The sequence below is a fragment of the Phacochoerus africanus genome, chromosome 15 (assembly GCF_016906955.1).
Source record: "Phacochoerus africanus isolate WHEZ1 chromosome 15, ROS_Pafr_v1, whole genome shotgun sequence".
Classification (NCBI taxonomy): domain Eukaryota; kingdom Metazoa; phylum Chordata; class Mammalia; order Artiodactyla; family Suidae; genus Phacochoerus; species Phacochoerus africanus.
This window is the reverse complement of record NC_062558.1, coordinates 103,562,319-103,588,273: the sequence shown is the minus strand read 5'-3', so window position 1 is coordinate 103,588,273 and position 25,955 is coordinate 103,562,319. Positions and strand designations below refer to the sequence as shown.

Here is a 25,955-nt window from a genome sequence, read left to right as displayed (position 1 = left end):
GACATCCCTCCCAAAGCTCATAATCCAATGGTAAAACCAGCAAACATCAATTACTATGGTTGTGATAAAAGTGCTAAGTGCTACGAAGGAGAAGAAATTCTGGATGAGCCTGCTTGAGTCCGTGGGATCTGAACTGGACTTGGGAGGAGCAGGGCTTTGGTTGCTGGAAGGCAGGGGGGATCATTTGCTGTCTATTCTCCATCTGATAACAATCCTGGCACCCCAAATCCCACAGCAGGCATATGGATGTCAAGCAGGGTTCTGTGTGGCTTCTAGCAAAATAGTGTCTGCTAATTCCTTGGCCACACAAGCAGAGGCTGGTTCCCCAGCTTCTCAGGCCCAGCTGGAGGCTCCTCCATACCTTTCTAGTGGAAAGATCAGGGCTGAGCCTGTGTTGATAAAAACTAAGAACTGGGTAAACTGACCCTTTTCACAAGTGGAGACGTGGCGGAGACCGATTAGCACCAACTGTTTGTTTCCCTTTTCCATGGGCTGTCCTCCAGCCTCTCCTAAGGCCCTCACTGTCTTGCTCAGAGGATGCTGCTTGCCTGGCTCACCGAGGACCTGGAGTCCTAAGCCACCCCCCCCCATGGTACCACTGCCCTAAGACAAAGCTTCAGGCACTGTAACAAGGGGCAGATATACATGACTGAAACCCTGTGACTTAAATGTCTTACTTTAGCCCACCCTGAATTGCCAGGGCAAGGTATTAATAAAACAAAGCTGTTGTCTAGCAAGCTGAAGGGAGCAGTCTGTCTTTCAAATCACTTGGGCCTTACTTTGATACTCCATTACGTTCAAAAGATGATTTGGATTTGATTAACAAAGTAAGAAACTGTTCTGAAGTATATGTGTGTGCCTCAAGTGTTATTTGAGGGCCAGTCTGCCATCTTCAAACTAAACAGCTCAAAAATCTTCAGAAAATGTTTATCATCTCAAATATTTACTAAACATTCATAAAATTTGCTACAGTAATACTCGATGGAGACTTTTAAATGGAGGTTGTGAGCTACAACTACTGATATGAAGGATGACAGACAGCAAGAAATTATGCAATTGAATTTTTTAATAACAAAGATACTATTTTTAACATGGTCAAATATACTTGGCTAAGACCAGATTTTAAAAAACAAAGGTATCTAGCCCAACAGTACAGTCATACAGCTTTGTACAGAACACTCCATAGATAAACAGAAAATACATTTGAGCACAAAAATAAAAAGTATTTAAAGAGAATCTCTAAGCAGCATTTTATTTCTGCAAAACAGACATATAGTACTGATTAAATATCTACAAGTGCTTCTCCTTTACAAAAATACATATATTCTTAATAGACTAAGTCATTAACAATGACCTGGTAATCTTTCACTTCAATTTGAATGATTTATAAGCTAAATCTTACAACCACAAAAAGGTTTTTATTTGTATTAAGATGTTACTTTTGACAAAAAAAAAAAAAAAGCTTAAAATATTTTATATTTCAAAGGAAAATTAGCAACGTAACTATACAATATAGTCTGTGATGGTTTTATTTAATGTGAGGGCTACTCTAGTAAAAACATGTTTGCTGTTGTGTTGCCAGATGCAGGAATGCAGCAGAGCACTGCTGCTCCCCCACAAGCTCTTGTCGTTTACCACAGCTTCATAAGGACACTTGGGCCCCCATCCCCATTCAAAGAATACAGCAAAGGAAAACCAACCCCAAAGGCTGTTAGGCTGATCCCATTCCATTTCTAATGTGTAGAACTCCTGCTCTGATGGACTGGCGTGAAGTCCATGGATAAGTAATGTACTTACTATCTCTACCTTGCCTAAAAACATTTCATGTTCAATTTGTACTAGATGATTTTCTTATTCCATGAAGTTCTGAAAGATGGAAAAAAACTGGACCCAGGATTTAATGTTTGATTTGGTTCTAGATTTAAAGATGATTAAAATTAATAAGCATTTCTGAACAATGTCTCAAGTTTTGAGTCCTAGAAAAAGGGGCATAACAAGTATACAGACACATTTTAATGACCATTGAAAATATTTTTAATTTCATAACTTTCTGAAAAGGAAGTGCTCAAGCATTTTAATTCTATTTGAAAATATAGTAAGGATAGCAAATAAACATGCTACTTGTGAAAACTACATTACACTAGGGAGAGAATCACTTTTAAATTATGGGAAAATGCCACTGCTTTGAGAAAAAAAAGATGAAAGCCCTGTAATGTATATTTAAGTACATTTTAATGAACTTTCAATTTGAACTTTTTTCAACAAAATACTACTGAACTAGGAATATCAAGTAAATCCAGAACTGGGTGGTTATTTTGTGCTTTCAAAGGGTTTGAGTCTGTAGCATATTTAATATTTTTCAATTTTTCATAAACCAGATCTGGCAGACATGTTATGTTTCTTATTGCAGGGTTATATATTTTAAACTAATAGCATTTCACGTTCTTGTGTTTGTAACCCAGAGAATTTAAGTTATGGCAAACTCACTCATTTTTGAAATTCCCACAACCAACATCTACATCTCACTGGTAATTAAACATATAGCCTGCCAGACAACTCCTTATGATAAATGAGAGTACGCAATGGCGAGCATCCATTTTTACCCTAACCGAGGAGGTCTGCCTAGTGGCCTATCAGAAAGACTCCATAATGTGAGCTTTACTCAAGGTGGCCCCCCAGCTTGGGCTCCCCGAAAGAATGGTGTGACCTGATGTGTATGCTCTTCATCTGGGGCCCATCTGGCCCAATTTGGCTATATGGCTAAATACTAATAACAAAGTAATTGCTGAAGAACAAGACAAAGAGTTACTTAAAAACAAAACAAAACAAAACAGGTCTTTAGGAAAATTTTTGCTTGTGAATACAGCAAAAGCATTTTCTCATGAGTCCAACAGAATGTACTATTTTCTATAAAAGTGAGCATGTCAGCATTTTGACCAAAAAGCCTGTCTTTAATAAACTTTCTCGTATTACCAACAACCTAGGAACTAAATAAGCATAAATTTAGTTTATATCACCTCCCTAAAATAAAAAGCTGCTTAAAGTAGAATTTAAAATCTTATTTTCAATTTTCTTTTCAAAGTATGTGTTTCTCCCACTTTTCATCCAGAGAGAGGCTATTTGTTGTGTTAACCCCAACTTTGAGGATTTCCTAAGACCTGTCAGATGGTGCTGGAAAAAACGAAAAACATAACTGAAAGGAAGTAAGCTCTGAATATTGCAAGAAAAACCTTCATTTGATTGATCTTACCACGAAAATTCAGTTTAAAGCCTTTCTTTGGTGATATTTTAGCAATTACTCAAGGTTATTGCCTAATTATATAAAAGTAAATTGCAATCTAAAAATTTCCAACCTCCAAGCAGTTAAAACTCTCTTCCCTAACATGGTTATTAACAGTAAAATGTCTTTGGTGATAACTATTTTCTTTTGAAAAATCTTTCAAAAAGAGATTAACTTACAAGAGCCTATTTAGATACAAAACAGTTGATAAGAGACAGGGACAGAAAACTCATAATTTATGCAGTAAATCTAAAACAGAAATGCACTTTAGCAATGAGGCACTTTCTCTTAAATAGTTCAATAAAGCTAAACAGTTCACAATATTATATAACACACTTTTTTTCCCTTAAAGAATCTTTTAATTTAGGTTACGTTTAAGTGTAAAATATAGTTGAGCAAACTCATTACACTTAGAAAATGTGGCATATTAGTATGGGACAGATTTTTAATGAATAAAGGGATAACATACTTTTCTAAAAGTAGTTAAGACATTATCTAAGGTACCTGAACCCCAGACTGAATGACCTCATATTGCCACATCAATGAGCCTTAGAGTTTATTTTTTTGAATACTTCTGAAAAGTATTTTGTTAATCTAGAGAAAGGGCCATATTTAGATTTTTTAAATTAACTAACGTGATTGCTTCACTTAAAGTGATGTCTATAAACCACAGGCCTTCTTTAGATTCAAGGTTCCTTGAACCTTGTACGTCTATGATATCTACAAGCAGAGAAATCAGATTACAAAATCTTTTATGGAAGTAAAGTTTTTTCAGTTTGTTGCTCAAGAAACAAGAGATTAAAGAAAAACTTATTTTAATTTTATTCTCCAATTTTGCAGATTCAGATGGCTATTCTATAGGTTATTTGTATAACACCCTAACTTTGTAAAACTAACCACCTATATATTTTTGCCTGTATATTTTTTCTATACCTGGTTTCGTGCATATTCCACAACCTGACTTAGGGGGTAATTAACTAAGGATTACTGTATTCCTAGACATTGATAGTAGTCCCATACTGAGAAAACCATAGTCGAATATACCAAAAGACATGGGCTGAAAAAGTCTCTAGTTCTAATAGTAATACCACATTACTCAGGACCATTATAAATCTGTACCTTTCCCCATATGACACCCTTCTTTGTGCAAGGTTTTCACATATTTTGGCACATATTCCATTGTATTTCAATAAAAATGTCAATATTTTAACATTAAAGGAATTTTATATAAAACTATCCTCAAGTCCATAATTGCTTCCCATATTTTTCCTTGGAAAATAGTGACATTACATAAGATGAGGCAGCAGGCCAAATTTAAAGAGATTGTGTATATAAAACTCATTTAAGGCTGAAAGTTTTGGCTGGGGACCTAAAAACATCCAGGTCTCATTTGTGGATTTTTAAAATGCACTCTCAATTCATTTTGAGTTAATTAAAGATCACTTCCACATGCAATCACTGACCTAGACGTGACAAATTTGTAATAAACGTAAAAATTTCTTAGGGATGTCAGGGAATTGGATTTCACAGCATAGTGAAATAATTTTTGTTGCTAGAGAGTAAATTCAGGTTTTGGTTTACTGTAATGGTCTGTTTCGACCACTGTTTAAGTGTTAATGAAAATCTGCCTTTTAAATTCTGTTTGTGAGCCCTTGCAAGCACAAACACAGTCTAACAAAATGAAATTTTTAAAGTATTGCCATAACTTTTTTCACAAAAGTCAGACCAGAAACAACAGAAAACTTAGACTTTTTGACTTGAAACGAAGGTATATGGAAAAGAGAGATAAGAGGTTTCAGCCTTTTATATTGTGAAATGCATTGAGATTTAGCTGTATTTTGTACGTGTTTCTTAGAGTCGTGCAGTTTGATTTCTAAGAAGCATTCTGAGATTCAGAAGGCATTAACTTGTGATACATTTTACCAGAAAATGTAGCACACTACTTATGTATATAGTATAAAAACTATGTGTGTAACACACAGATTGTGCTCATGTCTGATTTCTAAAACAAATATTTTTCCTAACTTTCAAGATTATTTCCTAAGTTTCAGAGGTTACCTTTGTTTCAAAGCAATTAATAAAACTTAATTTCCAAAGAAGTTAATGAGAACAGTTGTACATTTAAAAGGGTTAAAATGAAGTTCTTCATATAATTTAAGGTAACAAGGCTTTTTTTGACTTGCGGACTCATCTCAAAATGAATGGAAGACTTAACAAAACTGTAAAATCAAGGACATTATCACAGCTCTGACCTTAAAGAACTTACATATAAAACAATAATCCCACTTCCCCAATTACTACAGGATCTAAAATGAAATATCCTCAAACCATTAATTTTGGTTAGCATATTTATCTACGACATTGCATTTGATCTACTTTATGCAGAAGGTTTGGAAATGTGACAGGTTACTAACAGTTTTAATCTACAATTGCTTTGAGATTTCTGAAATCCGTAAAACAGCTAATGTTATCTGCTCTAAAAATCCTAATACTTAAAATCCTCAGAACCTTCCACATGCCACAATGACACACACCTAAGGCCAGCTGATAAAGAGAAACAGTGTACTCAGTACATAAGAGCCAGAATATAATGGTGCATACATAAAGTGGGCTACGTGAAGGTAATGACGGTCGTGAAGCAGCACCCACCCGCCTGAAGACATTATCAAGGATGCACCTTACTCACACATTAATTTTGTTAGAAGTAAATGTGATCAGCTGCCAACACTTTAAATGGTTGTGAATCTCAACTTTTGCTCTCCAAGAAGTCACATACGTTTTCAATCTTGAGGGTGAACAGGACTTCCTTGTGCAACTGGTAGACTACACGGACGGATGACTTAAAATGCCTACAGTTATGATGTGCTCTAAGGTTTGAAAAAAAAAAACAAACCCGTAGGAATTCTTTCCAAAAGGACTTGTACACTCAAGAGTGAACTATTTTGCACACAGAAAGCTTACCGAGAATAGGACAGTGGCTCCAGAAATCACTTTTCTAAATGTATTTCCCATATGAAATAATTTCAAGATATAATTATTAGTTTCTTGTACAGTACTCTATTTAAACAAGAATAAAATAGTAAGTATGTGAAAACTGCAACACCACGAAGATTGAGCCATATTACTAGTGTAATCAAACATTAGAACAATCTTGGAACAGGCAAGCAAAGTACTGAGAAGGCTGGATTGTGGCTGCACAGCTAACCGATTTCAGCCACAACTTGTACTGGACACTGTGAGACAGCACAAATACCTTATGCAGACGGATCAGGAGCAGAATGGCACTTGGTTTGCTCTTAATAGAAACAACATAAATGCAACTGATAGTTTAGAGACAGACGATGGCCTTATTCGCATGCTGAAAACCTGGCTGTGTCCCTCTAGTCCACACACGGTTCACTGTGCAATCTGCCGATGTGTAAACACTTAGTGCAGGATTCAGTCAGTGGGATCTAGGCCCCTTGGTCTAACCGAAATCAATTCTTGGTCGATACTGCAATACCATGGGGTATGACTATAAAATAAAAACAGATGATGAGTTAAGACCGTGTTTACATAAGAACAATACAGATTATACATAAAAGATTTTAAGAATGTGGCTTTATAATTTACAATATTTCCTGATACTAGTGACTATGGCAATTAAGACTGTAGTTATCATTAAGACTCTATATCTTTTAATTCTGTTATTTTCCTGAATCAGTCCAGTTTTCCATAATATGTCAGGTTCAGAGGCCTGCAAATGTCATACTGGTTGCCCATGTGAATAGTGCTGTTAACGCTTAGGGTGAGGCAGGGCCTGTGGAGGGTGGAAAGCTTTCCACCTGCTTAGAAGCACTCACTCATTCACCTGTGGGGCTGAACAAAAAAGCCCACCGGCTGGGCGCCAGCAGAGCTGCTGAAAGCTCACTGCGTCACAAATTAAGAGAGAGACTTCCTGCTATAAATCTATGAAACTGAGGTAGAGTTCACAAGCCACACTTAAGTGTGGCTTATTTTAAGTTGAGTTTGATACTTTTTTTGGATTTGACTATTATATAATTGAAAGGTTCAGACTGTTCTTCGGGTTGCTCTATGTAGGGAAGGTATCGTACATCAACACACATTAGACAGGAAACAGCTGCTTGTGGCTAAAAGCCACGTTGCTACTTCTGCATCTATTTTTTACCCCGTTTTGCCATATCATATAGAACTCAAACATCACAAAGTCGTAAAGGGTCTGAAGAAGCAATGGTTTTCCTTTTCTTAAAGCTGAAGATTCCCCTTTTTAAAATGAAATTTCCAGGAGCTACTTTTATGAAACCAAGAAAGGGCTGAGATAGTCAATGACTTGTTTCCCTCTCATCTCTGTGGAGGTGAATGCAAAAATCCAGTGCTGAGGAAGTTCCCGTCGTGGCACAGTGCTAAGGAATCCGCTAAAAACCATGAGGTTGTAGGTTCAATCCCTGGCCTTGCTCAGTGGGTTAAGGATCTGGCGTTGCCGTGAACTGTGGTGTAGGTTGCAGACGCGGCTTGAATCTGGCATTAGTGTGGCTGTGGCGCAGGCCGGCAGCTGTAGCTCCAATTCGACTCCTAGCCTGGGAACCTCCATATGCCATGGGAGAACTCTCTTTTCTATAGACGAGAGGTGTAGACTGAGTTTCCATAACCCTGAAAATGACCGTTTCTGTGTGTATCACAGCTATGTTACGTCCTGGGAAGCCTCTCTCACCATTCAGCTCAGGATGAAACTACAGGATAAGAAAGAAAATTCCTAGATCTTGCTGTACACAGCTGAAGAAGTAAAGTGGTCTAAATTTATTTTGGTTAAATTTTTGCTTATTTGTTTTTTACTTTAAACTTTATTTGGTTCCCTCTGAATCAGAATATCTGTGGGTGGGACACAGAAATCTGCATTTTACAAAACTCCCTAGGTCATCTTAGTTGAGCCAGATTTGGGGACTGCAACCCAGACATCCTACAACCTAACTCAACTACTGCCCATTTCTACTTGACCCAACCCACAGATTGCCTCTCATTGCAATAATCCTTCTAGCTTTGCTTTCCACTCCTCTTTGACTCTGCACACTTTCTGCAAATAATTGTCACTCGTGCAAGAATCCATTCATCACGTACTGAAGACTCCATCACCAACTCTACTGGGACAAAGGAAGAGAGGGAATTAAATGGCTTGGTTGTCAGTGGGTGGGATTTTTTCAGTTTTTTGGCTGAAAATGGTCCTGTCTTCCTCTCCAAGAAACCATTGTGTGTGTGCGTGTGTTCTGTGACAATGAGAAGTTGAAGAATTTTACTGGTGTTACAATGCTGGAAATTGTTCAGGTATACTTGAAGTTCTATTTGAGTTTTAGTTTGCTTTCTCAAGTAGAATGGCACTGCACTATGATGCAATATAGCCTGACTCCTCTTGGTGCTCAGTGACTGCACTGAATGGGGAGTTGCCAGTCCTCAGGCTCATCATTCACTAAAAGAATATATACTTCCAAAGTATACATTTTAAATGTGGTAATTTTAGAAAATGAAAAACAGTCATTTTCATTTTTCTTAAAAAATACATTATTCACCATAAAAGTAACTTGGCTCTACAGCAGATTTGGAGAATACAGAAAAGCACCAAGAAAAAAAAGGAAAATCATTTCAATCCCACCATCCAAAGATAACCACCACATGTACATCCCTCTAGTCTTTTTGTCTATATACATAAACTTTTCAAAACTGGAATCATGCTACACATATTGTCTGGTAAATAATTCTGTCTAGATGAGAAGTCTGTCCATTTAAAAATTCCACAAACTTATTTCCACACCATGTAACATGGCCCTATGCCATCATTTTTAAAGGCTATATATGCCTCTATAGACATGAACAAGAAATTATCAATAAATATTTTACTGCACATTTTAGTTTATTCCTTTTAATTAATTTTTAAATTTTTGCTATTGTAAATTTATTGTGACCCAATGATCTATTCTGTGCTGCCCAACCAACCTCCCCTGAACCCCCAGGGGTGGTTCCTAGAAGTGGAACTCCTGATTCAGACAGCATTTTAAAAGGCTATTTGATAAATGCCATCACACTGGACTTCCAGAAAGTTGTTCTGTTTTTACATTTCTCAAAGAAATAAGACTGCTCATTTTTCAATAGCTTCATCAGTAATGAGTTTTATTCCTTTCCTCTCTTAATTTGAAAATTTTACAAATATAGAATTTATTCTTTCACTTCTTGACATTTAAATAAGTTAATCATTTTCCTTCTTTTGTGACTTGCCTAATTATGTCTTCTGTTCTTCTGTTTCCATTTTTCTATGGAAAGGTGAACTTTCCCCTACAGATTTGGAATGGATTCTTTATGTACTAAAGGACATCCAATCTTTCTGTCATATATTGCAAATATTCCTTAATTATGGTATTTTGCCATGTACTTTTCCAATATTAATGGTCAACTTGGTTTGCCTATTTTTTTCCTTTCAACATGTACAATGCGAAAGGCCATCCTCACTCTGAGATTACTTAGTTATGTTTTCTTCTTGATCTGACTGTATTACTTTTAATATGTACATTTTAGCCATGAGAAACACATACAATGTGAGGTATGGATCAAATTCCCACCTCTTCCATCACCACCACCAATAGGCTCGGTACAATTAACTGAAAATAAACCCCACTAGATCACATCCCACCCCAACCTCTACCCTCCAAGTTCACCAATTCCCCAGGCCTGCTCCAGGCCTGTTGGCAACCTAGCAGCCCTCAAACAACCACAAGGGATCTCTGCACTGTGTGCCCTCAGCCTGGAGTCCCCTGCTGCTCAAAGACACATGGCTATTACTCTCACTTCTTTCAGACTGAAAGTTGCCACCTGAAGTAAGTCTTTCCTTGGCTGTCATCTGAAATATCTATTTACCTTACTTTTCTTCTAACACTATAAATTTTACGCATTTATTTTTCATTTGTTACCATCATTAGAGCATAACGTCCATGCAGGAAACAACTTTTTTTTCGTTTTTGCTTCTGTGTTCCCAGGGCCTAAAAGAGTGCCCAGTGCATCAACGCTCAACAGACAGCTGTTCATGAATCTTTTCACCCTCTACTAGAGGTACTCTCTTTATATTTATAGAGTCATACACACTAAAGTGTATTCCTTAGCTATTTTTTTTTGGGGGGGGGGGTCTTTTTGCCATTTCTTGGGCCACTCCCGTGGCATATGGAGGTTTCCAGGCTAGGGGTCTAATCGGAGCTGTAGCTGCCAGCCCACGCCAGAACCACAGCAACACAGGATCCGAGCTGTGTCTGCGACCTACAGCACAGCTCACGGCAACGCCGGATCCTTAACCCACTGAGCAAGGTCAGGGATCAAAACCGCAACCTCATGGTTCCTAGTCGGATTTGTTAACCACTGCGCCACAATAGGGACTCCCAGCTATTCTTTTTATTCTGTGTCTGTGTTTAAGTTATTTCCCTATTTTAATTATTTCAGCTTTAAAAGAGATTTCAGTAGGTGGCAGTGCATGTGGCCTGATTACTCATTTAAAAATATGGCTGACCAAAAGCACAATTTATATCTCCAGGTGAACTTTCAAATGACTTGGTCAATTTAAACAAGAATCTGGTTAAAATGTGTTTGAAACTATATTAAACTGTGTTATTTCAACTTTTTTGTTGTTTTGAAAAATTTCAAAATAAGAGGCTTATAGGAAAAATTAGGATTTAAAATTGAATTTTATCAAGTGCCTTTTCAACATCTACTGATATTTGACTTAGTGTGTTTCTAATATAATATTTCCCTCTCTCCCACTATTAAGCCATTCTTTTATTTCTGATAAAAAATATTATTTGGTCTTGGTTTATTATTCTAGCATATTATTTTTGTATATTTAGTATATTATTTGTTTTTATATTTAAAATGAGATTTGATACTTGTTTTCTAGTTGGGGCTTGTCAGTTTTTACTTTCATGATTATGTTAGCTTTGTAAAATGAACTTGGAAAAATTTTACTTTTTTCAATGACTTATAACAATTTAGAATGGGAATGATCTATTATTTGAAAACTTGAGAGAATGTGGCCATAAATAAGAAGTTTTATATTTAGCTATCCTTTGAGGAAGTAATTCTTTAATAATTTTTTATGTTTTTTATGACTTAGTGATTTATATTTTCTTTCTTCTTGGGTAAATGTTAGTCCACTAGTATTTTCCTGGAAAACTCTTTCAGGAAATGTTCACAAAATTAAAAAAATTTAATAGTATAAAGCTGCACATATAATATTTTCTTATAAAAATAGTGATAATCTTTTCCTTGACATTTTCCAGCTGATTTTTGGCTAAAGTTACATCTTATTAACTAACAAGTTCAGCTTTCTGACAGGACTACACTTCATTATAAAAAAAGTTGAGGGAAGAAAATGCGTATGGATTTTTGAAAATTTGGTCTTATTCTAATTGTTTTCCAAAACTTTAGATCATAGGTTAAGAACATCTTCATTTCTCAGGAGTAATAGCAAAAAGCCATGTATGTGCGAGCTCTAAGTAAAAAGAGCAGGAGCAGCGCTACAATTCACCCCAAATCAGCTGTGAAGCTAAAAGAGCTGAAATATCTACACAATCTTACCAGCTCAGTTTAATTATTTACTCAACCCCCGTTCTCAGTAGCATAATATAAGGAAAAGGATGATTTTTTCCCCCTAAATGATTTTCTCTTGGCCTTCACAGTCGCTAACTTTGCTTATTCTATTAAAAAAAAAACAAAAAACAAAAAACAACACCACAGACTTAACCAGTGTAAGCACACATTTTAATGACAATGTGGGGATTTCCAGTATCACAGCTCTGACAATGAGACTGAGGGAAATTCTAAATAGACTGCTAATTTAACATTTTTGATTTGAAATGGTTTTTTTAAATACCTAACATATATTTATTTGTCCCAACTCTAAAATGCAACATCACTGTTAAGTCTGCGAGTTAAGGTCATTATATAATAACAATTCTCCTTTCTTGGCTCCAAAGAAATAATGATGAAGACTACTTTATGGGATAAAAGAACAGAGATTTTTAAAGAGATGCCCTGATTAATCCATGGATTAAGGCTGATCATAGATCATCTCTGTACTGAACAATAACCCTTACCATACTACACTTAGTCTCTTCTGTTTTCCAAAATTTTTAAATGTATTTTTATTTTAGATAAACTTTTCTCAGAGGCATGTTCAAGTTTTCTCAGTGGGTTACTAAACTGCTTCACTATCATTTCTGTTCTGTAGGAGTTAAGTCAAGTTCTTAGGGCGGGGCCTAGTTAGCAAGCTCACAACTGCATTTGGTGGTTGCTGTTATTTAGATTCACTTAATCTGGCATTCTCTCTCTCACGTGTGGGTCTATGATTCATTAACAACAACAACAACAACACAAAGAAGTGTTAAGTACGAAGCAGAGATCCACAGTGGAGCAGAGCTTTCTCAAGGGCCGAAACTGGTAATTACTAAGAATTCCTGACTTACATATAATGGCCTTTGCACTTACAATTTCATTTTCAGTTCAGTCAAATCAAATATATAATTCAAGGGAACTGAAATAATGGGAAACTTTTGGTTCATACGTTGAAAAGATGAAGTTTCACAGCTCAAATAAGAATTAGTTCTGCAGAGTTATGTGTTTTAGGAACTGGGCTTGGGATTAAAGCTGCCGCCTTGGTGGCGGCATCACTGGGTCACATGTGCAGTCGTGAGTGCCTCTTACCTGATACAAAGGGCCATCCTGAGGGCAGACTTGCGAAGCTGAGCAGTTCAGACACCGAAACTGCGGAGGAGATGAACTCATCAGATAAGAGGCATCCACAACTGGATACATATTTAAAACTGATTATTTAAAATATTTTAACGTCAAACACGAGTCAACATGATTAATTTTAAGTAAACACTCTCCAATATATGGTAGTTGTTTTTGGAAACAGATTTTAATAACTTAGTGACTGGTAAATTTTAGCTTGAAATAGTTTTAGTATCTAAATAGGAGTTTTGTTAATCTTCTGTGAATATTTACTAAAATGGGGACCTATCCTACATCTCTGCTTCAAATACTAAATTCCTAGGCAAACCTCACTGTCTCAATCTGGGAGGGGAACGCTCTTTGTTCTACCCTTTCCCGCAATAAATCTCTCCTAGACCTCCTCTTCAACCACCCTGAAAGTGGTCTTTAAACGCTCTTTACCGATCTCACTCAGTGCTCTCAGAGGGCAGGGAACTTGCCTCACCCTGTAAGGGATCCATTTTCTGTTTCTGATTAGGTTCTTTACATCACTCAGATTAGACTTAGTCTCCATAACTATTTTAATGGCATTAGACTGTGAGCTCCTTGAGTCTGAGTCTTATTTGTAGTCTTAATAGTTAAGGTGCAAAACAGGCACACAGTGGCCTCTCAAAAAATGTTTTAGGAGTAAATCAATGAATGCATATATTTTTAAACTAGTGAGTAGATTCATTTCTAAATCCACTACCTTTTAACAGGTTAACGATTCATATGAAAAAATCATTCCCAAGTCTTGAATTTTCAGTATTATGCTGAATATTTATTAAACATTTTAATGGTAATGGAATTATGAGACATAAAAATATACTTTATAATTATACACGTATGAATTCAACATCGCAAGCCTCTTCAAAAAGACACATAAAAAATATGTGAGGTGTAAATTAACCAGGATAAATCTAACAGCCCAGAGCAGGTTTTTAAAATATAATTTGGAAGAATATTTAAGTAAACAATTATTCAAAACAAATATATTGGTAGCTTTTAAAATAAAATTTTAGAAATTTTCCACTCCTTGAAAGACCTTAGCAATTTTTTTCCCTAGAAGTTAGTCTTTGAATTTCTGTACAGGGCTCATCAACAGGCTGTAAGACATATCCAGCCCTGCTCTGCTCGGCCACCTTCCCCTTTCTCTCTCAAGTCCCCACACTCTGGCCTATCAGACTTGGCCTAACCATGCAAGTGAAGAGGGTGGAAAGAGGCAAATTTCACTAAGATTTTTTTTCCTATTAATCTCTTTGTTGTCAGTCAAGGTTAATGTTTGCTTTCCCCAAAATTACTTGGTAATACAAACAAAGCAAAGCAAGACAATGTGAGGCACTAGCTTTAGGTAAGGACTGGCGGGGGGGGGGGGGGGGGGGGGGGGTTGCTGGAAGAGATAAAACCAACTAGGATTATCTGGGAAAAGGGGGAGTCTTGAGAGCAGATACTCAGCCCACCCAAGGAAAAGTGAGCAGGAAGAACAGGAGTTCACGGTGAAAGCTGAGGCTGAAGAGAAAGAGACTTTAACAGTAAGTAAGCCTGCAGGGATGAGATGAAATTAAGAGGAGAGAATTCTAATAATGAAAGAGGACATACATAAACTATTAATAAAATAACATTATGTCAGGCACTCTAGGTACTTTATTATGTAATATTTCATTAATTCTTGCTAAACATTTTCAAGATAGGTATTATTACCCCGATTTTAAGGATCAGAAAAAAAACAAAAACAAAAACAAAAAACAGATAAAACTAGGCACAGGACACAACTGGGAGGAAATAGCTGCAACATACACAACAAAAGATGAATATCCAGAATACATAAAGAGCTCCTAGATGTCAGTAAGAAAAAGACAAACTTTACAATGGAAAAAAAGGGCAATGGATATGGAAAGCTATTTCACACAAGATACATAAAACTGAAAACAGGCAGCGTTGGTGAGAAAGTCAGAAAATAGGCACGCACACATTACTGGCATGATTATAAATTGCGAAGACTTTTTCAGAGAAGTTTATCAGTACTTATCAAATTTAAAACATGCGTACTCTGCTCTAAATTCACACCTGGAATTTAGTCAGTGAATATGCTTCCACATGTGCAAAAAGATACATGTACTGAAATACAGCAGTTTTTGTAATGTCAAAATATTTCAAAAAAATCTAAATGTTCACCAAAGAAATATGGTAATCAAATTATGCTACAGCCACACAAATGGAATACTATCAACTTGTTAGAACACTTAAAGTTTACTGATTCACCACAAGATATTAATAAGTGAGAAAAAAAGTTGCAAAACAATACGTTTCAAACTGTGACGAACACTGCATATGAAAAAGACTGCATAGATATTATAAACAGAATTCCTGTATTAGATTGGTGATTAAGTCTCTTCCAAACTGAGCTCTAATTCTTTAATTCTATACCCTTCTATAAATAGGTGTGGAAGCCACAGGGCAAACCAGTGATCATGGACCATGTCTCCTAAAATCCTCCTCAAAGGAAGGTCCAAAGATCAGAGGCACTGGATCCCCTGAGAGCTTGTTAGAAATGCAGAATTTCTGTCCTCACCTCAGATCTACTGAAATAGAATCTGTATATTACCAAGAACCCCAGGTGATTTGTGATTTGCCATTAGAAAGGAAATGGTTTTTAAAAAGGTACATTTTCTCCCACCAAAAAGCAAAAGATGAATGTCAATCTTGAGGTGCAAATACTGTTATGAATAGAAAAATTTCTAGGACTTGGCTAAGTTTGACCAGATATTTGATTCCTAAAGATAAAAGTCTTTAAAAAATGCATCGCAATGGAGACAAGGATCCAGAAAGAGCACAGAGGACAGAAAACAGGCTGAGCCTCAAATGGAACTGCACCAGCCGAAGGTGAGGCACAGATGCACAGGCATAAATATCCTGCTCTTGAGGGGTGGAAGCAAAATGGACTTCCCGAGATTCTTCCTATGAGTCTAGGAAGAGAACGGCGGGAAGAGGTGATATGAACACAGGGTAGCCTTGCCTGAGGTGAAAAACCCAGAAGAATAGAGGTGGCGTGCCAACTGAAGAGGGAAGAAAACCATAGACTTTGCTCAGAGACACAGAAGAGGCCAGCCCACAGAACCAAACAGAAGAAAAGACTGCAAATGCCAGCCAGGTCAACCTAGAAATGTAATGCAATGCCAATCACTATCCTATTCTCAAGCTCACCTGAACAGATAAATGGGGAAAACTAGCAAACGCAATTAAAAAATAATAATAATACAGATCTTTGCCCTAAAAGATACTAATACATGTCATAATAGAACCTAGAAGGCCCAATTATTTTCCTTGTTAGCTTGGAATTTGTTTAAATTGTCCATTTCTCAAAGAAAATGGACAATTGAGGGGTTTTAGATAGGGCTGTTACATGATCAGACTTTTATAAAAGCTACAATGTGTAATGCTGGTGTAGGATGAATCTCACTCAAAAGAATGAAAGAGAATGTCCAGGAACATAGATACACACATCTGTGTGTGAACACACGTCTATACACATATGCAATGGATAGTGCCGACATCTCAAAACAGGCAAAGTATGGATTACTCAATAAACTGTATTTATGTCAAAAAAAGTTAGAGTCTTAGCCTCATTGTAGGTATGTGTATGTAAATGAACAAATCCCAGCTGGATTAAAATGCTTAATATAAAAAAGAAGTGAAAGAACGATCAAGCAGTCATTAGTTTAGGAAACACACTGACCCGAGCCCAAAGCAGAGCCAGTGAGCAATGCCAGTAGGCAGAATAATGTGAGCTTTTCAGACATCCTATCATCTTGCTAGCAATGAGGGGGGAGTTGGGAAGGGATGTGATTGCAATAAATATGCTGGTAGGGGCTTAATCAAGAAAACTGTTTTGGAGGTCCCATCGTGGCGCGCAGTGGTTAACGAATCTAACTAGGAACCATGAGGTTTCAGGTTCGATCCCTGGCCTTGCTCAATGGGTTAAGGATCCGGCATTGCCGTGAGCTGTGGTGTAGGTCGCAGACACGGCTCAGATCCCGAGTTGCTGTGGCTCTGGTGTGGGCCGGCGGCTACAGCTCTGATTCAACCCCTAGCCTGGGAACCTCCATATGCTGCAGGAGCAGCCCTAGAAAAGGCAAAAAGACAAAAAAAAAAAAAAGAAAGAAAATTGTTTTATTGCTACTCTGTCCATTCACCCCAACTGTCAGAATTCATCAATTACTATTATAACAACTTATAACTAATTGAAACAAACAAAAATTTTAAATTTAACAGGAAACAAATGGGAAACAGATTAAAATAAACAAAATGATCTTTAGGACATATTTTGCAAAATTATTACCTTATAAAAGACAAAACTTTCATTCGATTTACTCTTCCAACAAACACTTACTGAGCATCTGCAATAGGCACTGCTTCAGGTGCTAGAGATTGCGGCAGTGCACAAATAACCACTCCTGCCCTCAGATTACATCTTAGTGGGGGACAATTGATAAATATACACAAGAGGCTAAAGTATCAGATGGTCTGAAATACTATGGGAAATGGGAAGGCATGAGAAGGGATTAAGAGTGCCAGACTGGGAGGGGGTGGTAACATTCAGGGAAGTCAGAGGTCTGAGAAGATGGTGTAGAAGCAAACATCTTTGAGTGAAGGGGGTGAAGGGAGTAAGTTAGGTGAACACTTGGGGAGGCAAAGGCAAGCATGGCAAGTTAGAGGAAACAAACACAAGGGCAGTGAAGCCAGAGGGAGAGGGTAAAGGGTAACACCATACTGGTGTCTGGGAAAAACTGTGTGGGGTCCCTGGAAGGACTCTAGCTTTTATCTAAATGACATCAGACATTACTGGAGAATTCAGAGCACACAAGAGATGTGTTCTAACTTGTGTTATGGGGGTCACTCTTCTGTGCTGGCCCAAGATGGGAGGGGGAACAGGTGGCAGCAAGAGTGGCAGCCTGCAGCTCAGCCAGGGGCCCCTCATAGGAATTCTGGAGAAGAGTGATGGTGGCTTGGACCACAGTGGTAGCAGTGGAGGTGGTGAAACATAAGTGGATTCTGAGTATCATCTTTAGATGCCAGAGGTCAAAGAATTTGCTATGGATGGATGAAACCAATCAGGGATTCTGGTCTGAGAAACTGGAAAAATGGAACTACTAATCTTGGAACTGCTGACATGGTGAAGGCTGAGGGAGAAACAGGTTAACAAACAAAAAATTAGGTTCCCATACTGAAAAAATGAAATGGGCTACTATATTGCCTTACTGCGGTACTAAATATAAAATGTGGTAGTTTTTCTATTTATGGGTTTAGTTTTTACCTGAATAAAAATCATAAGGTACTAAACCATTTTCTTGAACCAGCTTTTATTAAAACATGTCTTAAACAACCAGGGACTTTAAATCACTCAGAAATGTGTGATCAGATGCATAAACTGCAGTAAGGACTGACTTCTCTTTATTAATAACAACTTCTATGAATGAGCTCTTTCATGCTTCGACAGTAAAATAACCAGCAATGGAGGACCTTTGGGAAGGAGCCTTGTGAAGGACAAGGGAATGCCAGCAGAGATCTCGCTGTGGATGACGAGCTGCATCTCTCCAACCTTAAGGCAAACCTACTCATGATGATGATTTCAAGCAATAACACATACCGACATGGCCAATGAACTATCAAAGGAAGCTAAGATTCTGTATTATGTAATATCACAAGATTTAGGCCCCAGCAGTGCCAGGCAATAGATAGGTGACTAACTCTGGAATCTGTACTTGGTACCTGACACATTTTGGTTAGGGATTAAATGAAGGTGATGTATGTATAATCACTTAAAAGTACATAAAATGTCACTGAAAGGCAAGTAGTAATTTACCAAATATGAAGAAAAGTAGACTACAAAAAGAAGAGCCCTAGAGAAGTTTCATGAGTTCTTCAAGGACACACAACCAGTTGGTGGCTGGGACTAGAACAAAACATTCCTTTTGGTCACAAGGATGCAGCCTCACAAGGTTTCATCCAGTGGGCTGCACATCAAAAAAAAAAAAAAAAAATCTGACCTAAGAAGTTAGGTGCTTCATTTATTATTCCATCAAGATAGTTCTGGAAAAAAAAAAAAAAGAAACCCAAACCAAAAAAAAGAACAGTTCCATAGACATTTACATCCAATGTAAATATGTTTTTTAACCACTGTAATTGTGTGAGGCTACATTTATTAATTTCATGTCTTTTATAATTACTACTACATTCCTTACTGTTACATATCAGCCTTATAATTCCTGGCCCCTCAAATTTCTCTGCTGTCAATGTTACATACCACTCAGATATGCCTGAACTGTCTAGCCCTAATCAAAATATAAAATTCTCCTTTTTAAAAAATTTCCTTAGTTTTCTCCTTTTAATCATTTCCCCCATATTGCCTGAGGACTAAAGCACAATAATCTAAATCTGGCATCAGAAACCACTGTAAACTCACTTACCCTTCAGTCCGATTTTAGACTTCAATGTAAAGAAGGCACCTGAAAAGAAGATAATCTAGATTCTACTCTTTCTTTCCCCCTACCACAACCAAAAATAATACCTTAACCATAAGATTTACCAGCCAGGGCAGTTCCTAAACGTTCCCATATTTGATTGGGATTTATATATGTCAAGTGCCATCTCCTCCATCTCTAGATTAGTAGAGTTCTGAACATATCCAGATTGGGGTTTTAAACTCACCTTACATATAACAAAACCACATTTAACACAGTCTTGTCCTTGGGACCAATTATCGTGAAGCAGCTGAGAGCAACAGTAAGAGGAACCAGTTTCTTCTCTGCCCTGAGTTAGTTTTATACAACTTCTTTAGGTTTCTCAGTAATACTGCTAAATTTCAGTAATATCATGGTAAATAAATACATATACTCAGAGGTAAATATAAAAGCAATTTACGTTTTCGCCTCTTAGTCGCCATCTGGTCATGTAGATGAACTCCATAGTATGATCCTTCCCCATAATTTCACCATTGCACAGCACATCCAACTTTAAAAAGAATAGTTACAGAGCCATTAACATAAATAATCTTGAATTCTTAAGTGCTTTAACACATTTTTTTGGCCATATTTCAAAAATGATTTAAATAGTTATAACAAAATAAAAGCAGTGTTATATAAAAATAACACTGAATCTTTCTATTAAAAACACTGGTTCAGAGTTCCCTTCATGGCTCAGCAGTTAATGAACCTGACTAGGTTCTATCCCTGGCCTCACTCAGTGGGTTAAGGATCCGGCATTGCTGTGAGCTGTGTAGGCTGCAGACGCGGCTTGGATCTGGCATTGATGTGATTGTGGTGTAAGCCAGCAGCTGTAGCTCCAATTTGACCGATAACCTGGGAACTTGTACATGCCGCAGGTGCAGCCCTAAAAAGCAAAAAAAAAGCAAAAACCAAAAAAACACTGGTTCAACTCAGAGGTATTAACAATTCAGATATAAGTAACATGAACCACACCTTGTCCCAACCTCTACCTCAAGTTCATCACAGAATTTCGAAGTGCAATGTGAAGTTTCTTAGTCTATGTCTCTGTGCAACCTTTGAGGTGTCCCTTTATTTCTTTTCTTATAAATTTTTCTGTGATGGCCTTTTATTGAATGAGGAGAAACTGGAAACTTCAAGGTTCCTCAGGGCACCTAAGGCTCATGAATTCATCTCTCATTTGAAGGAGTGGCTTTCCCACTTTACATTAGTTGAGAGGGTAAATGAACGCATGTAGATACATGACTTCTGGGGCCCTCGAGGCATTCAAGTCGACAGAGCAGATAGGAAGAGGCGACAGGCCTATCCTACGGCTCTCCACCTCTCTGCTTTGCTTGGTTGGGAACTTGCATAATACTTACAGGGCCCTTTCCCACCTCATATGTGATCTCAAAAAAAGGGGTTGTGCTTAGCAAGGCCCATTTTTGTTCTAGAGTTGCAGTAACCAAAAATCCCCGACCCTCCTCAGTCCTTAAGAAGGCCACAGGAGCTGTGGTTATGACTTATGAATTCCACAAAGCATCATTAAACAAACATTTATCAGAGATCCCTATAAGTAAGACAGCATTTCAATTCTCTAGATATTAAAAGCAGGACTGAATTTTAAGTGTGGAAATGGAGAAGAAGAATGGCTTTTAAATAATTCTTGTCTGGCTTGACGGAGACTGGAGTATAGTTCCAATTGTACTAGACAAATTATCAGCGAAATTATATTGATTTTTTAATAATTTATGGTGACTTAAATGGGCCTCAATGTTATTCAGACACCATTTTATTTTTAAAAGAACGAAGTAGATAATTTTATTTAATCTTACCTATAAAATAAATTTATAAGCAAAGAAGTAAAGGGACTTACTTAGGATGCAATTCCTAATCAGGTATACTGCTTCTATTATTGCCATTTAAAAACCAATCTCTACTGCCCCAATTACCAATGCTACAGCTCTTAAGTATTTCATTAAATCATCCCCTTACATGTTGGACAGCCAAATAAGGAGGGGAACAGCAACTATTACTAAAAAATCATGGGAAAGTTCTTTGCATTGGGGTAGATCAGGAGCTGTCAGTGGATGCGGTCTCTTCCCCGTCCATCCTTTTCTATAGAGAAAAGTAGTAAATGCCAGTAGTAGGACTGTATGAGAGAAATAGTTCTCTCAACTCTAACAACTTCCTGAAAAATGAGAAAATAACTCAATGGGTGACACTTAAAAGTAAGGAAATAAAACTGTAAGTGGTATTTTGCAAGAAGAGAATAAAGAACAAAACGAAATTATAAATACAATTTCATTTTCTATTTTCACTATCTGTATATGGTTATCACCTTTTTACTTTTATCAAGTACATTCAGCTTTGATTAGCTTTCATAATTTTCTTTCTAAGCTAAAAGTTGCTATCTCTGGAAATTTTTTTGTATTTGTAGGACCAAATACATAAGAATTAATTCTTAATCCATAGACTAATAATCATCTGCAAGACATTTTAAAATAATTTCAGGATCAGAGATTTCCTCAAAATACAGACTTAGTACTTGAACTTGTCAACGCTTATGTTCAAAACCTATTTTATTTCTGCTATGATGCTGGCATGTGACTATTACCAAACGTAAGCCTGAAAATCTATGTTGCCTTTGATGTCTTTGTTTATATAAGAAGCTAGCCTTAGTCTTTAGCTTTTTTAGATGCTATAACTGGAACCCGAAGAGGAAATTAATACAAGTTGCCAGACAACCATTTGGGCAAGTGAGAAATGGCAGCCACGTTTCCTCATTAGGTCATAGCCATAACCCTAGGATCATAAACATTCTCTAAACACTACATACTTCACAAGCTGTGCTGTGATCAACATCAGGGAAAATGACTTCTCCTCTAAAGACACTAGTAAACTACATTTATGCAGATGCAATACATTGGTTTTACATAGGGCTAAACAATAGCACTTATGCATGTTACAGAACTAAAGGGAAATTAATTACAAAATCCCTTTTGACAAAAAGACAATGTTACCAATTAGACATTATGACAAAAAGAAGTCTATAATGAACTGGTTAAAAATGGATCTAAAAGGTCTCAGATTGAAAAAGATATACCATAAAGCATGTTGGCATTTTAAAAAAAGGATCTATTTAGTTGGGATATTTATTTCAAGAATACTTAAGTTATTTAAGTATTTCCCTAATTATAAACCACTGAATTTATTTGTATCACATTTTAGGACATTAAATTAAAAAATACAGGTTACACACATAGAACATTAGTTTCTAAAAATTAACTTTTTAACATGAGAATAACCAAAGTTTCCACAAAAATTACTTTAAATATATTCTTAGTTATATTTTACTTTTTTGTTAGAATTTTACTTCAAATTAGAATTATTCAAATGATCAAGATTAGATTATTAACTTACCTCATAAGAACTTGGAAGTTTTAGTTTTAAGCTTAGAAATTTTTTAATAGTTCCCACAGTTACACGTGTAGAACACCGAATGAATTTCTTCATTAAACCCTAAAGGAAATAAAGATAACTAATGAAAGTATTCTACCTTGCTTTTAATAAAATAACAGGTGCCATTTCCACTATCATTTTGAGTATTTTCAAAATGCATTTTGAAAATGTTTCAAAATTTAAAGCTCTTTAGTACTTGTGAGTAAAAATGTTCCTAATTATTGAATACTTACATGATATTCTATCATGTGTACTAGGAAAACCCTTGCAAAAAGACAATCTGCATTCCTCTAGACATTTTGGTAAAGAACACTTTATGAGTTTAACTGAAAACAAGGTCATAAAATGCATATAAAATATTATATGTCACTTCCAAAAGAACTAAGCACATTAAAAAAAGTTTCATAACATTTAAATTTTTTCTTTAAAAAAAGCAGTGCGGAGTTCCTGTCATGGAAACGAATCTGACTAGTATCCATGAGGATGCAGGTTCGATCCCTGGCTTTGTTCAGTGGATTAAAGATCCAGCGTTGCCGTGAGCTGTGGTGCAGGTCGCAGACATGGCTCAGATCTGGAGTTGCTGGGGCTGTGGCGTAGGCTGGCGGCTACAGCTCTGATTAGACCCCTAGCCTGGGAACCTCTATATGCTGCAGGTGCAGCCCTAGAAAAGACGAAAAAAAAAAAAATTTAAAAATTTTAAAAAGCAGTGATTTCAAATGGGGCTCTGAGGAGACCTAGGGTTCAAAAGAGAGGCAGCTAGGCCACAAGATCCCAATCAACTAAAAGTCATGTAAAACGGACTCTTGATTGGGGAAAAACACACCTAGTCAGTGTATGAGGGGCTGTGGCTTTGATTTTCCTTATTTCCCGAGCAGTGTCAATTCATTCATTAAGCTTGAACACCAGTAAAATATGAGAACCATTCTAGAATGGACAATCAAACTGAAAATGAGTCGAGATGAAGTTGTAGACATGATAAACATGAACCAATGTGTGACACAGAACTATATCCCCAAACCTTAAACATTATCAATATTACAACAAAACCCAGCAATTGAGTCTTTTAAAGACATAAAGTATTACTTCTACTTATATGTTTAGGAAATTAGGTGCATAATTTGGAAATGTTCTTAAATTCATTAAGGCAAACAGCAAAAACTATCAAGTCAAAATGTATTCCTAGCAAAATATATTTCCCAAGCAAAGAGCAACAGAAACTAACCTACAAGTGACATTTGATCACAAGTCAGATGGTAAAGTATCCACTGACAGAAAACAGAAGTTAAAAGTCACATCTAAAGCAAAACAGTCTACCCATTTCAAATGGGAAGACTGACATTCTAGACAGCATGAAAACAAAGGGAGAGATACACATTTTCTGATTGATTTAATTGATTATTCCTTTACTTGTCCTTTGGGAGTGTGGAAAGAGTCAGGAGAGCCATCTCTTTAGGTTTCACATTCACAAAGTGTCTCAAAGGTATACTTCTGACATTAACCGTGAATGTGGTTAAAATGACACAAATCATAAAATCACACTGACAGGATTGTTTTTCATTTAACTTGCGTCCTATTACTGGATTGCACCACATGCTATGCACTGTAAATTAATATTTTTATAAATCATGTGATAAATTTATCTTTTGACTGGCACCATTATTTGATTGCATTTTTTGGTGCTAAGATAATTACTCTAAAATGTAAATTTTTAAAATACATCATTTTGTAACCCTCAAAAAAAAATTCTAGTTCTTACAATAATGAACTTTTTGTTTCTGTCTTTAAATTCAAATATCTTACAATACTTTTCTCTCATCTTCAGAATGATAGATCAACATTGAACTGATCAACAAATTCAGCAAAGAAGCAGGATATAAGATTAACACTCAGAAATCAGTTGCATTTCTGTATACCATCAATGAAATATTAGAAAAGGAATATAAAAATACAACACCTTTTAAAGTTGCACCACAAAAATCAAATACCTGGAAATACACTTGACCAAGGAGGTAAAGGACTTATAAACTGAGAACTATAAAATATTAATCAAGGAAATTAAGAAGATGCAATGAAATAGAGAGATATCCCATGCTCCTGGCTTGAAAAAATTAATACTGTAAAAATGGCCATTCAACCAAAGCAATCTACAGATTCAATGCAATCCCTATCAAATTACCCATGACATTTTTCAAAGAAGTAGAACAAACAATCCAAAAATTTATATGGAAACAAAAAGACCCAGAAGTGCCAAAGCAATCCTGAGGAACAAAAACCAAACAGGAAGCATAACTCTCCCAGACTTCAGGCAATACTACAAAGCCACAGTCATCAAGACAGTGTGGTACTGGTACTAAAACAGACAGACCAATGGAACAGAATAGAGAACCCAGAATTAAACCCAGACACCAATGGTCAATTAATCTTTGACAAAGGAGGCAAGGACGTAAAATGGGAAAAAGACAGTCTTTTCAGCAAGTATTGCTGGGAGACCTGGACAGCTGCATGTAGATCAATGAACCTAGAACACACTCTCACATCATGCACAAAAATAAACCCAAAATGGCTTAAAGATTTAAATGTAAGACAAAACACCATCAAATTCCTGGAAGAGAACATAGGCAAAACATTCTGTGGGATTGACCTTATGAATATTTTCCCAGGTCTGTCTCCCAAAGCAACAGAAATAAAAGCAAAAATAAACCAATAGGACCTAATCAAAATGACAAGTTTTTGCACAGCAAAGGAAACCAAAAAGAAAAAGACAACTTACAGAATGGTAGAAAATAGTTTCAAATGATGCAACTGACAAGGGCTTAATCTCTAGAATATACAAACAACTTATACAACTCAACAGCAAAAAAGCCAACAACCCAATGGAAAAATGGGCAAAAGACCTGAAGAGACATTCCTCCAAGGAAGAGATACAGATGGACAGCAAGCACATGAAAAAATGC

The 25,955-nt window shown here is 36.5% G+C and overlaps 1 protein-coding gene across 3 annotated transcripts in view; it reads right to left on the bottom strand.

The window, feature by feature from the left end:
* Positions 1-1,051: 1,051 nt before the first annotated feature.
* PCGF5 (polycomb group ring finger 5) overlaps positions 1,052-25,955 on the bottom strand; it is a 130,173-nt gene continuing 105,269 nt past the window's right edge. For 2 of the 3 annotated variants that reach the window (XM_047762408.1, XM_047762407.1), the window contains exons 7-10: positions 22,963-23,061; positions 19,979-20,068; positions 13,010-13,069; positions 1,052-6,794 (exon numbers count right to left, since the gene is read on the bottom strand). In XM_047762408.1, the coding sequence (XP_047618364.1) occupies positions 6,747-6,794; positions 13,010-13,069; positions 19,979-20,068; positions 22,963-23,061 (297 nt within the window). In that variant the 3' untranslated portion in view covers positions 1,052-6,746. The remainder of the gene's footprint in view (positions 6,795-13,009; positions 13,070-19,978; positions 20,069-22,962; positions 23,062-25,955) is intronic. The other variant, XM_047762409.1, reaches the window with a different exon arrangement.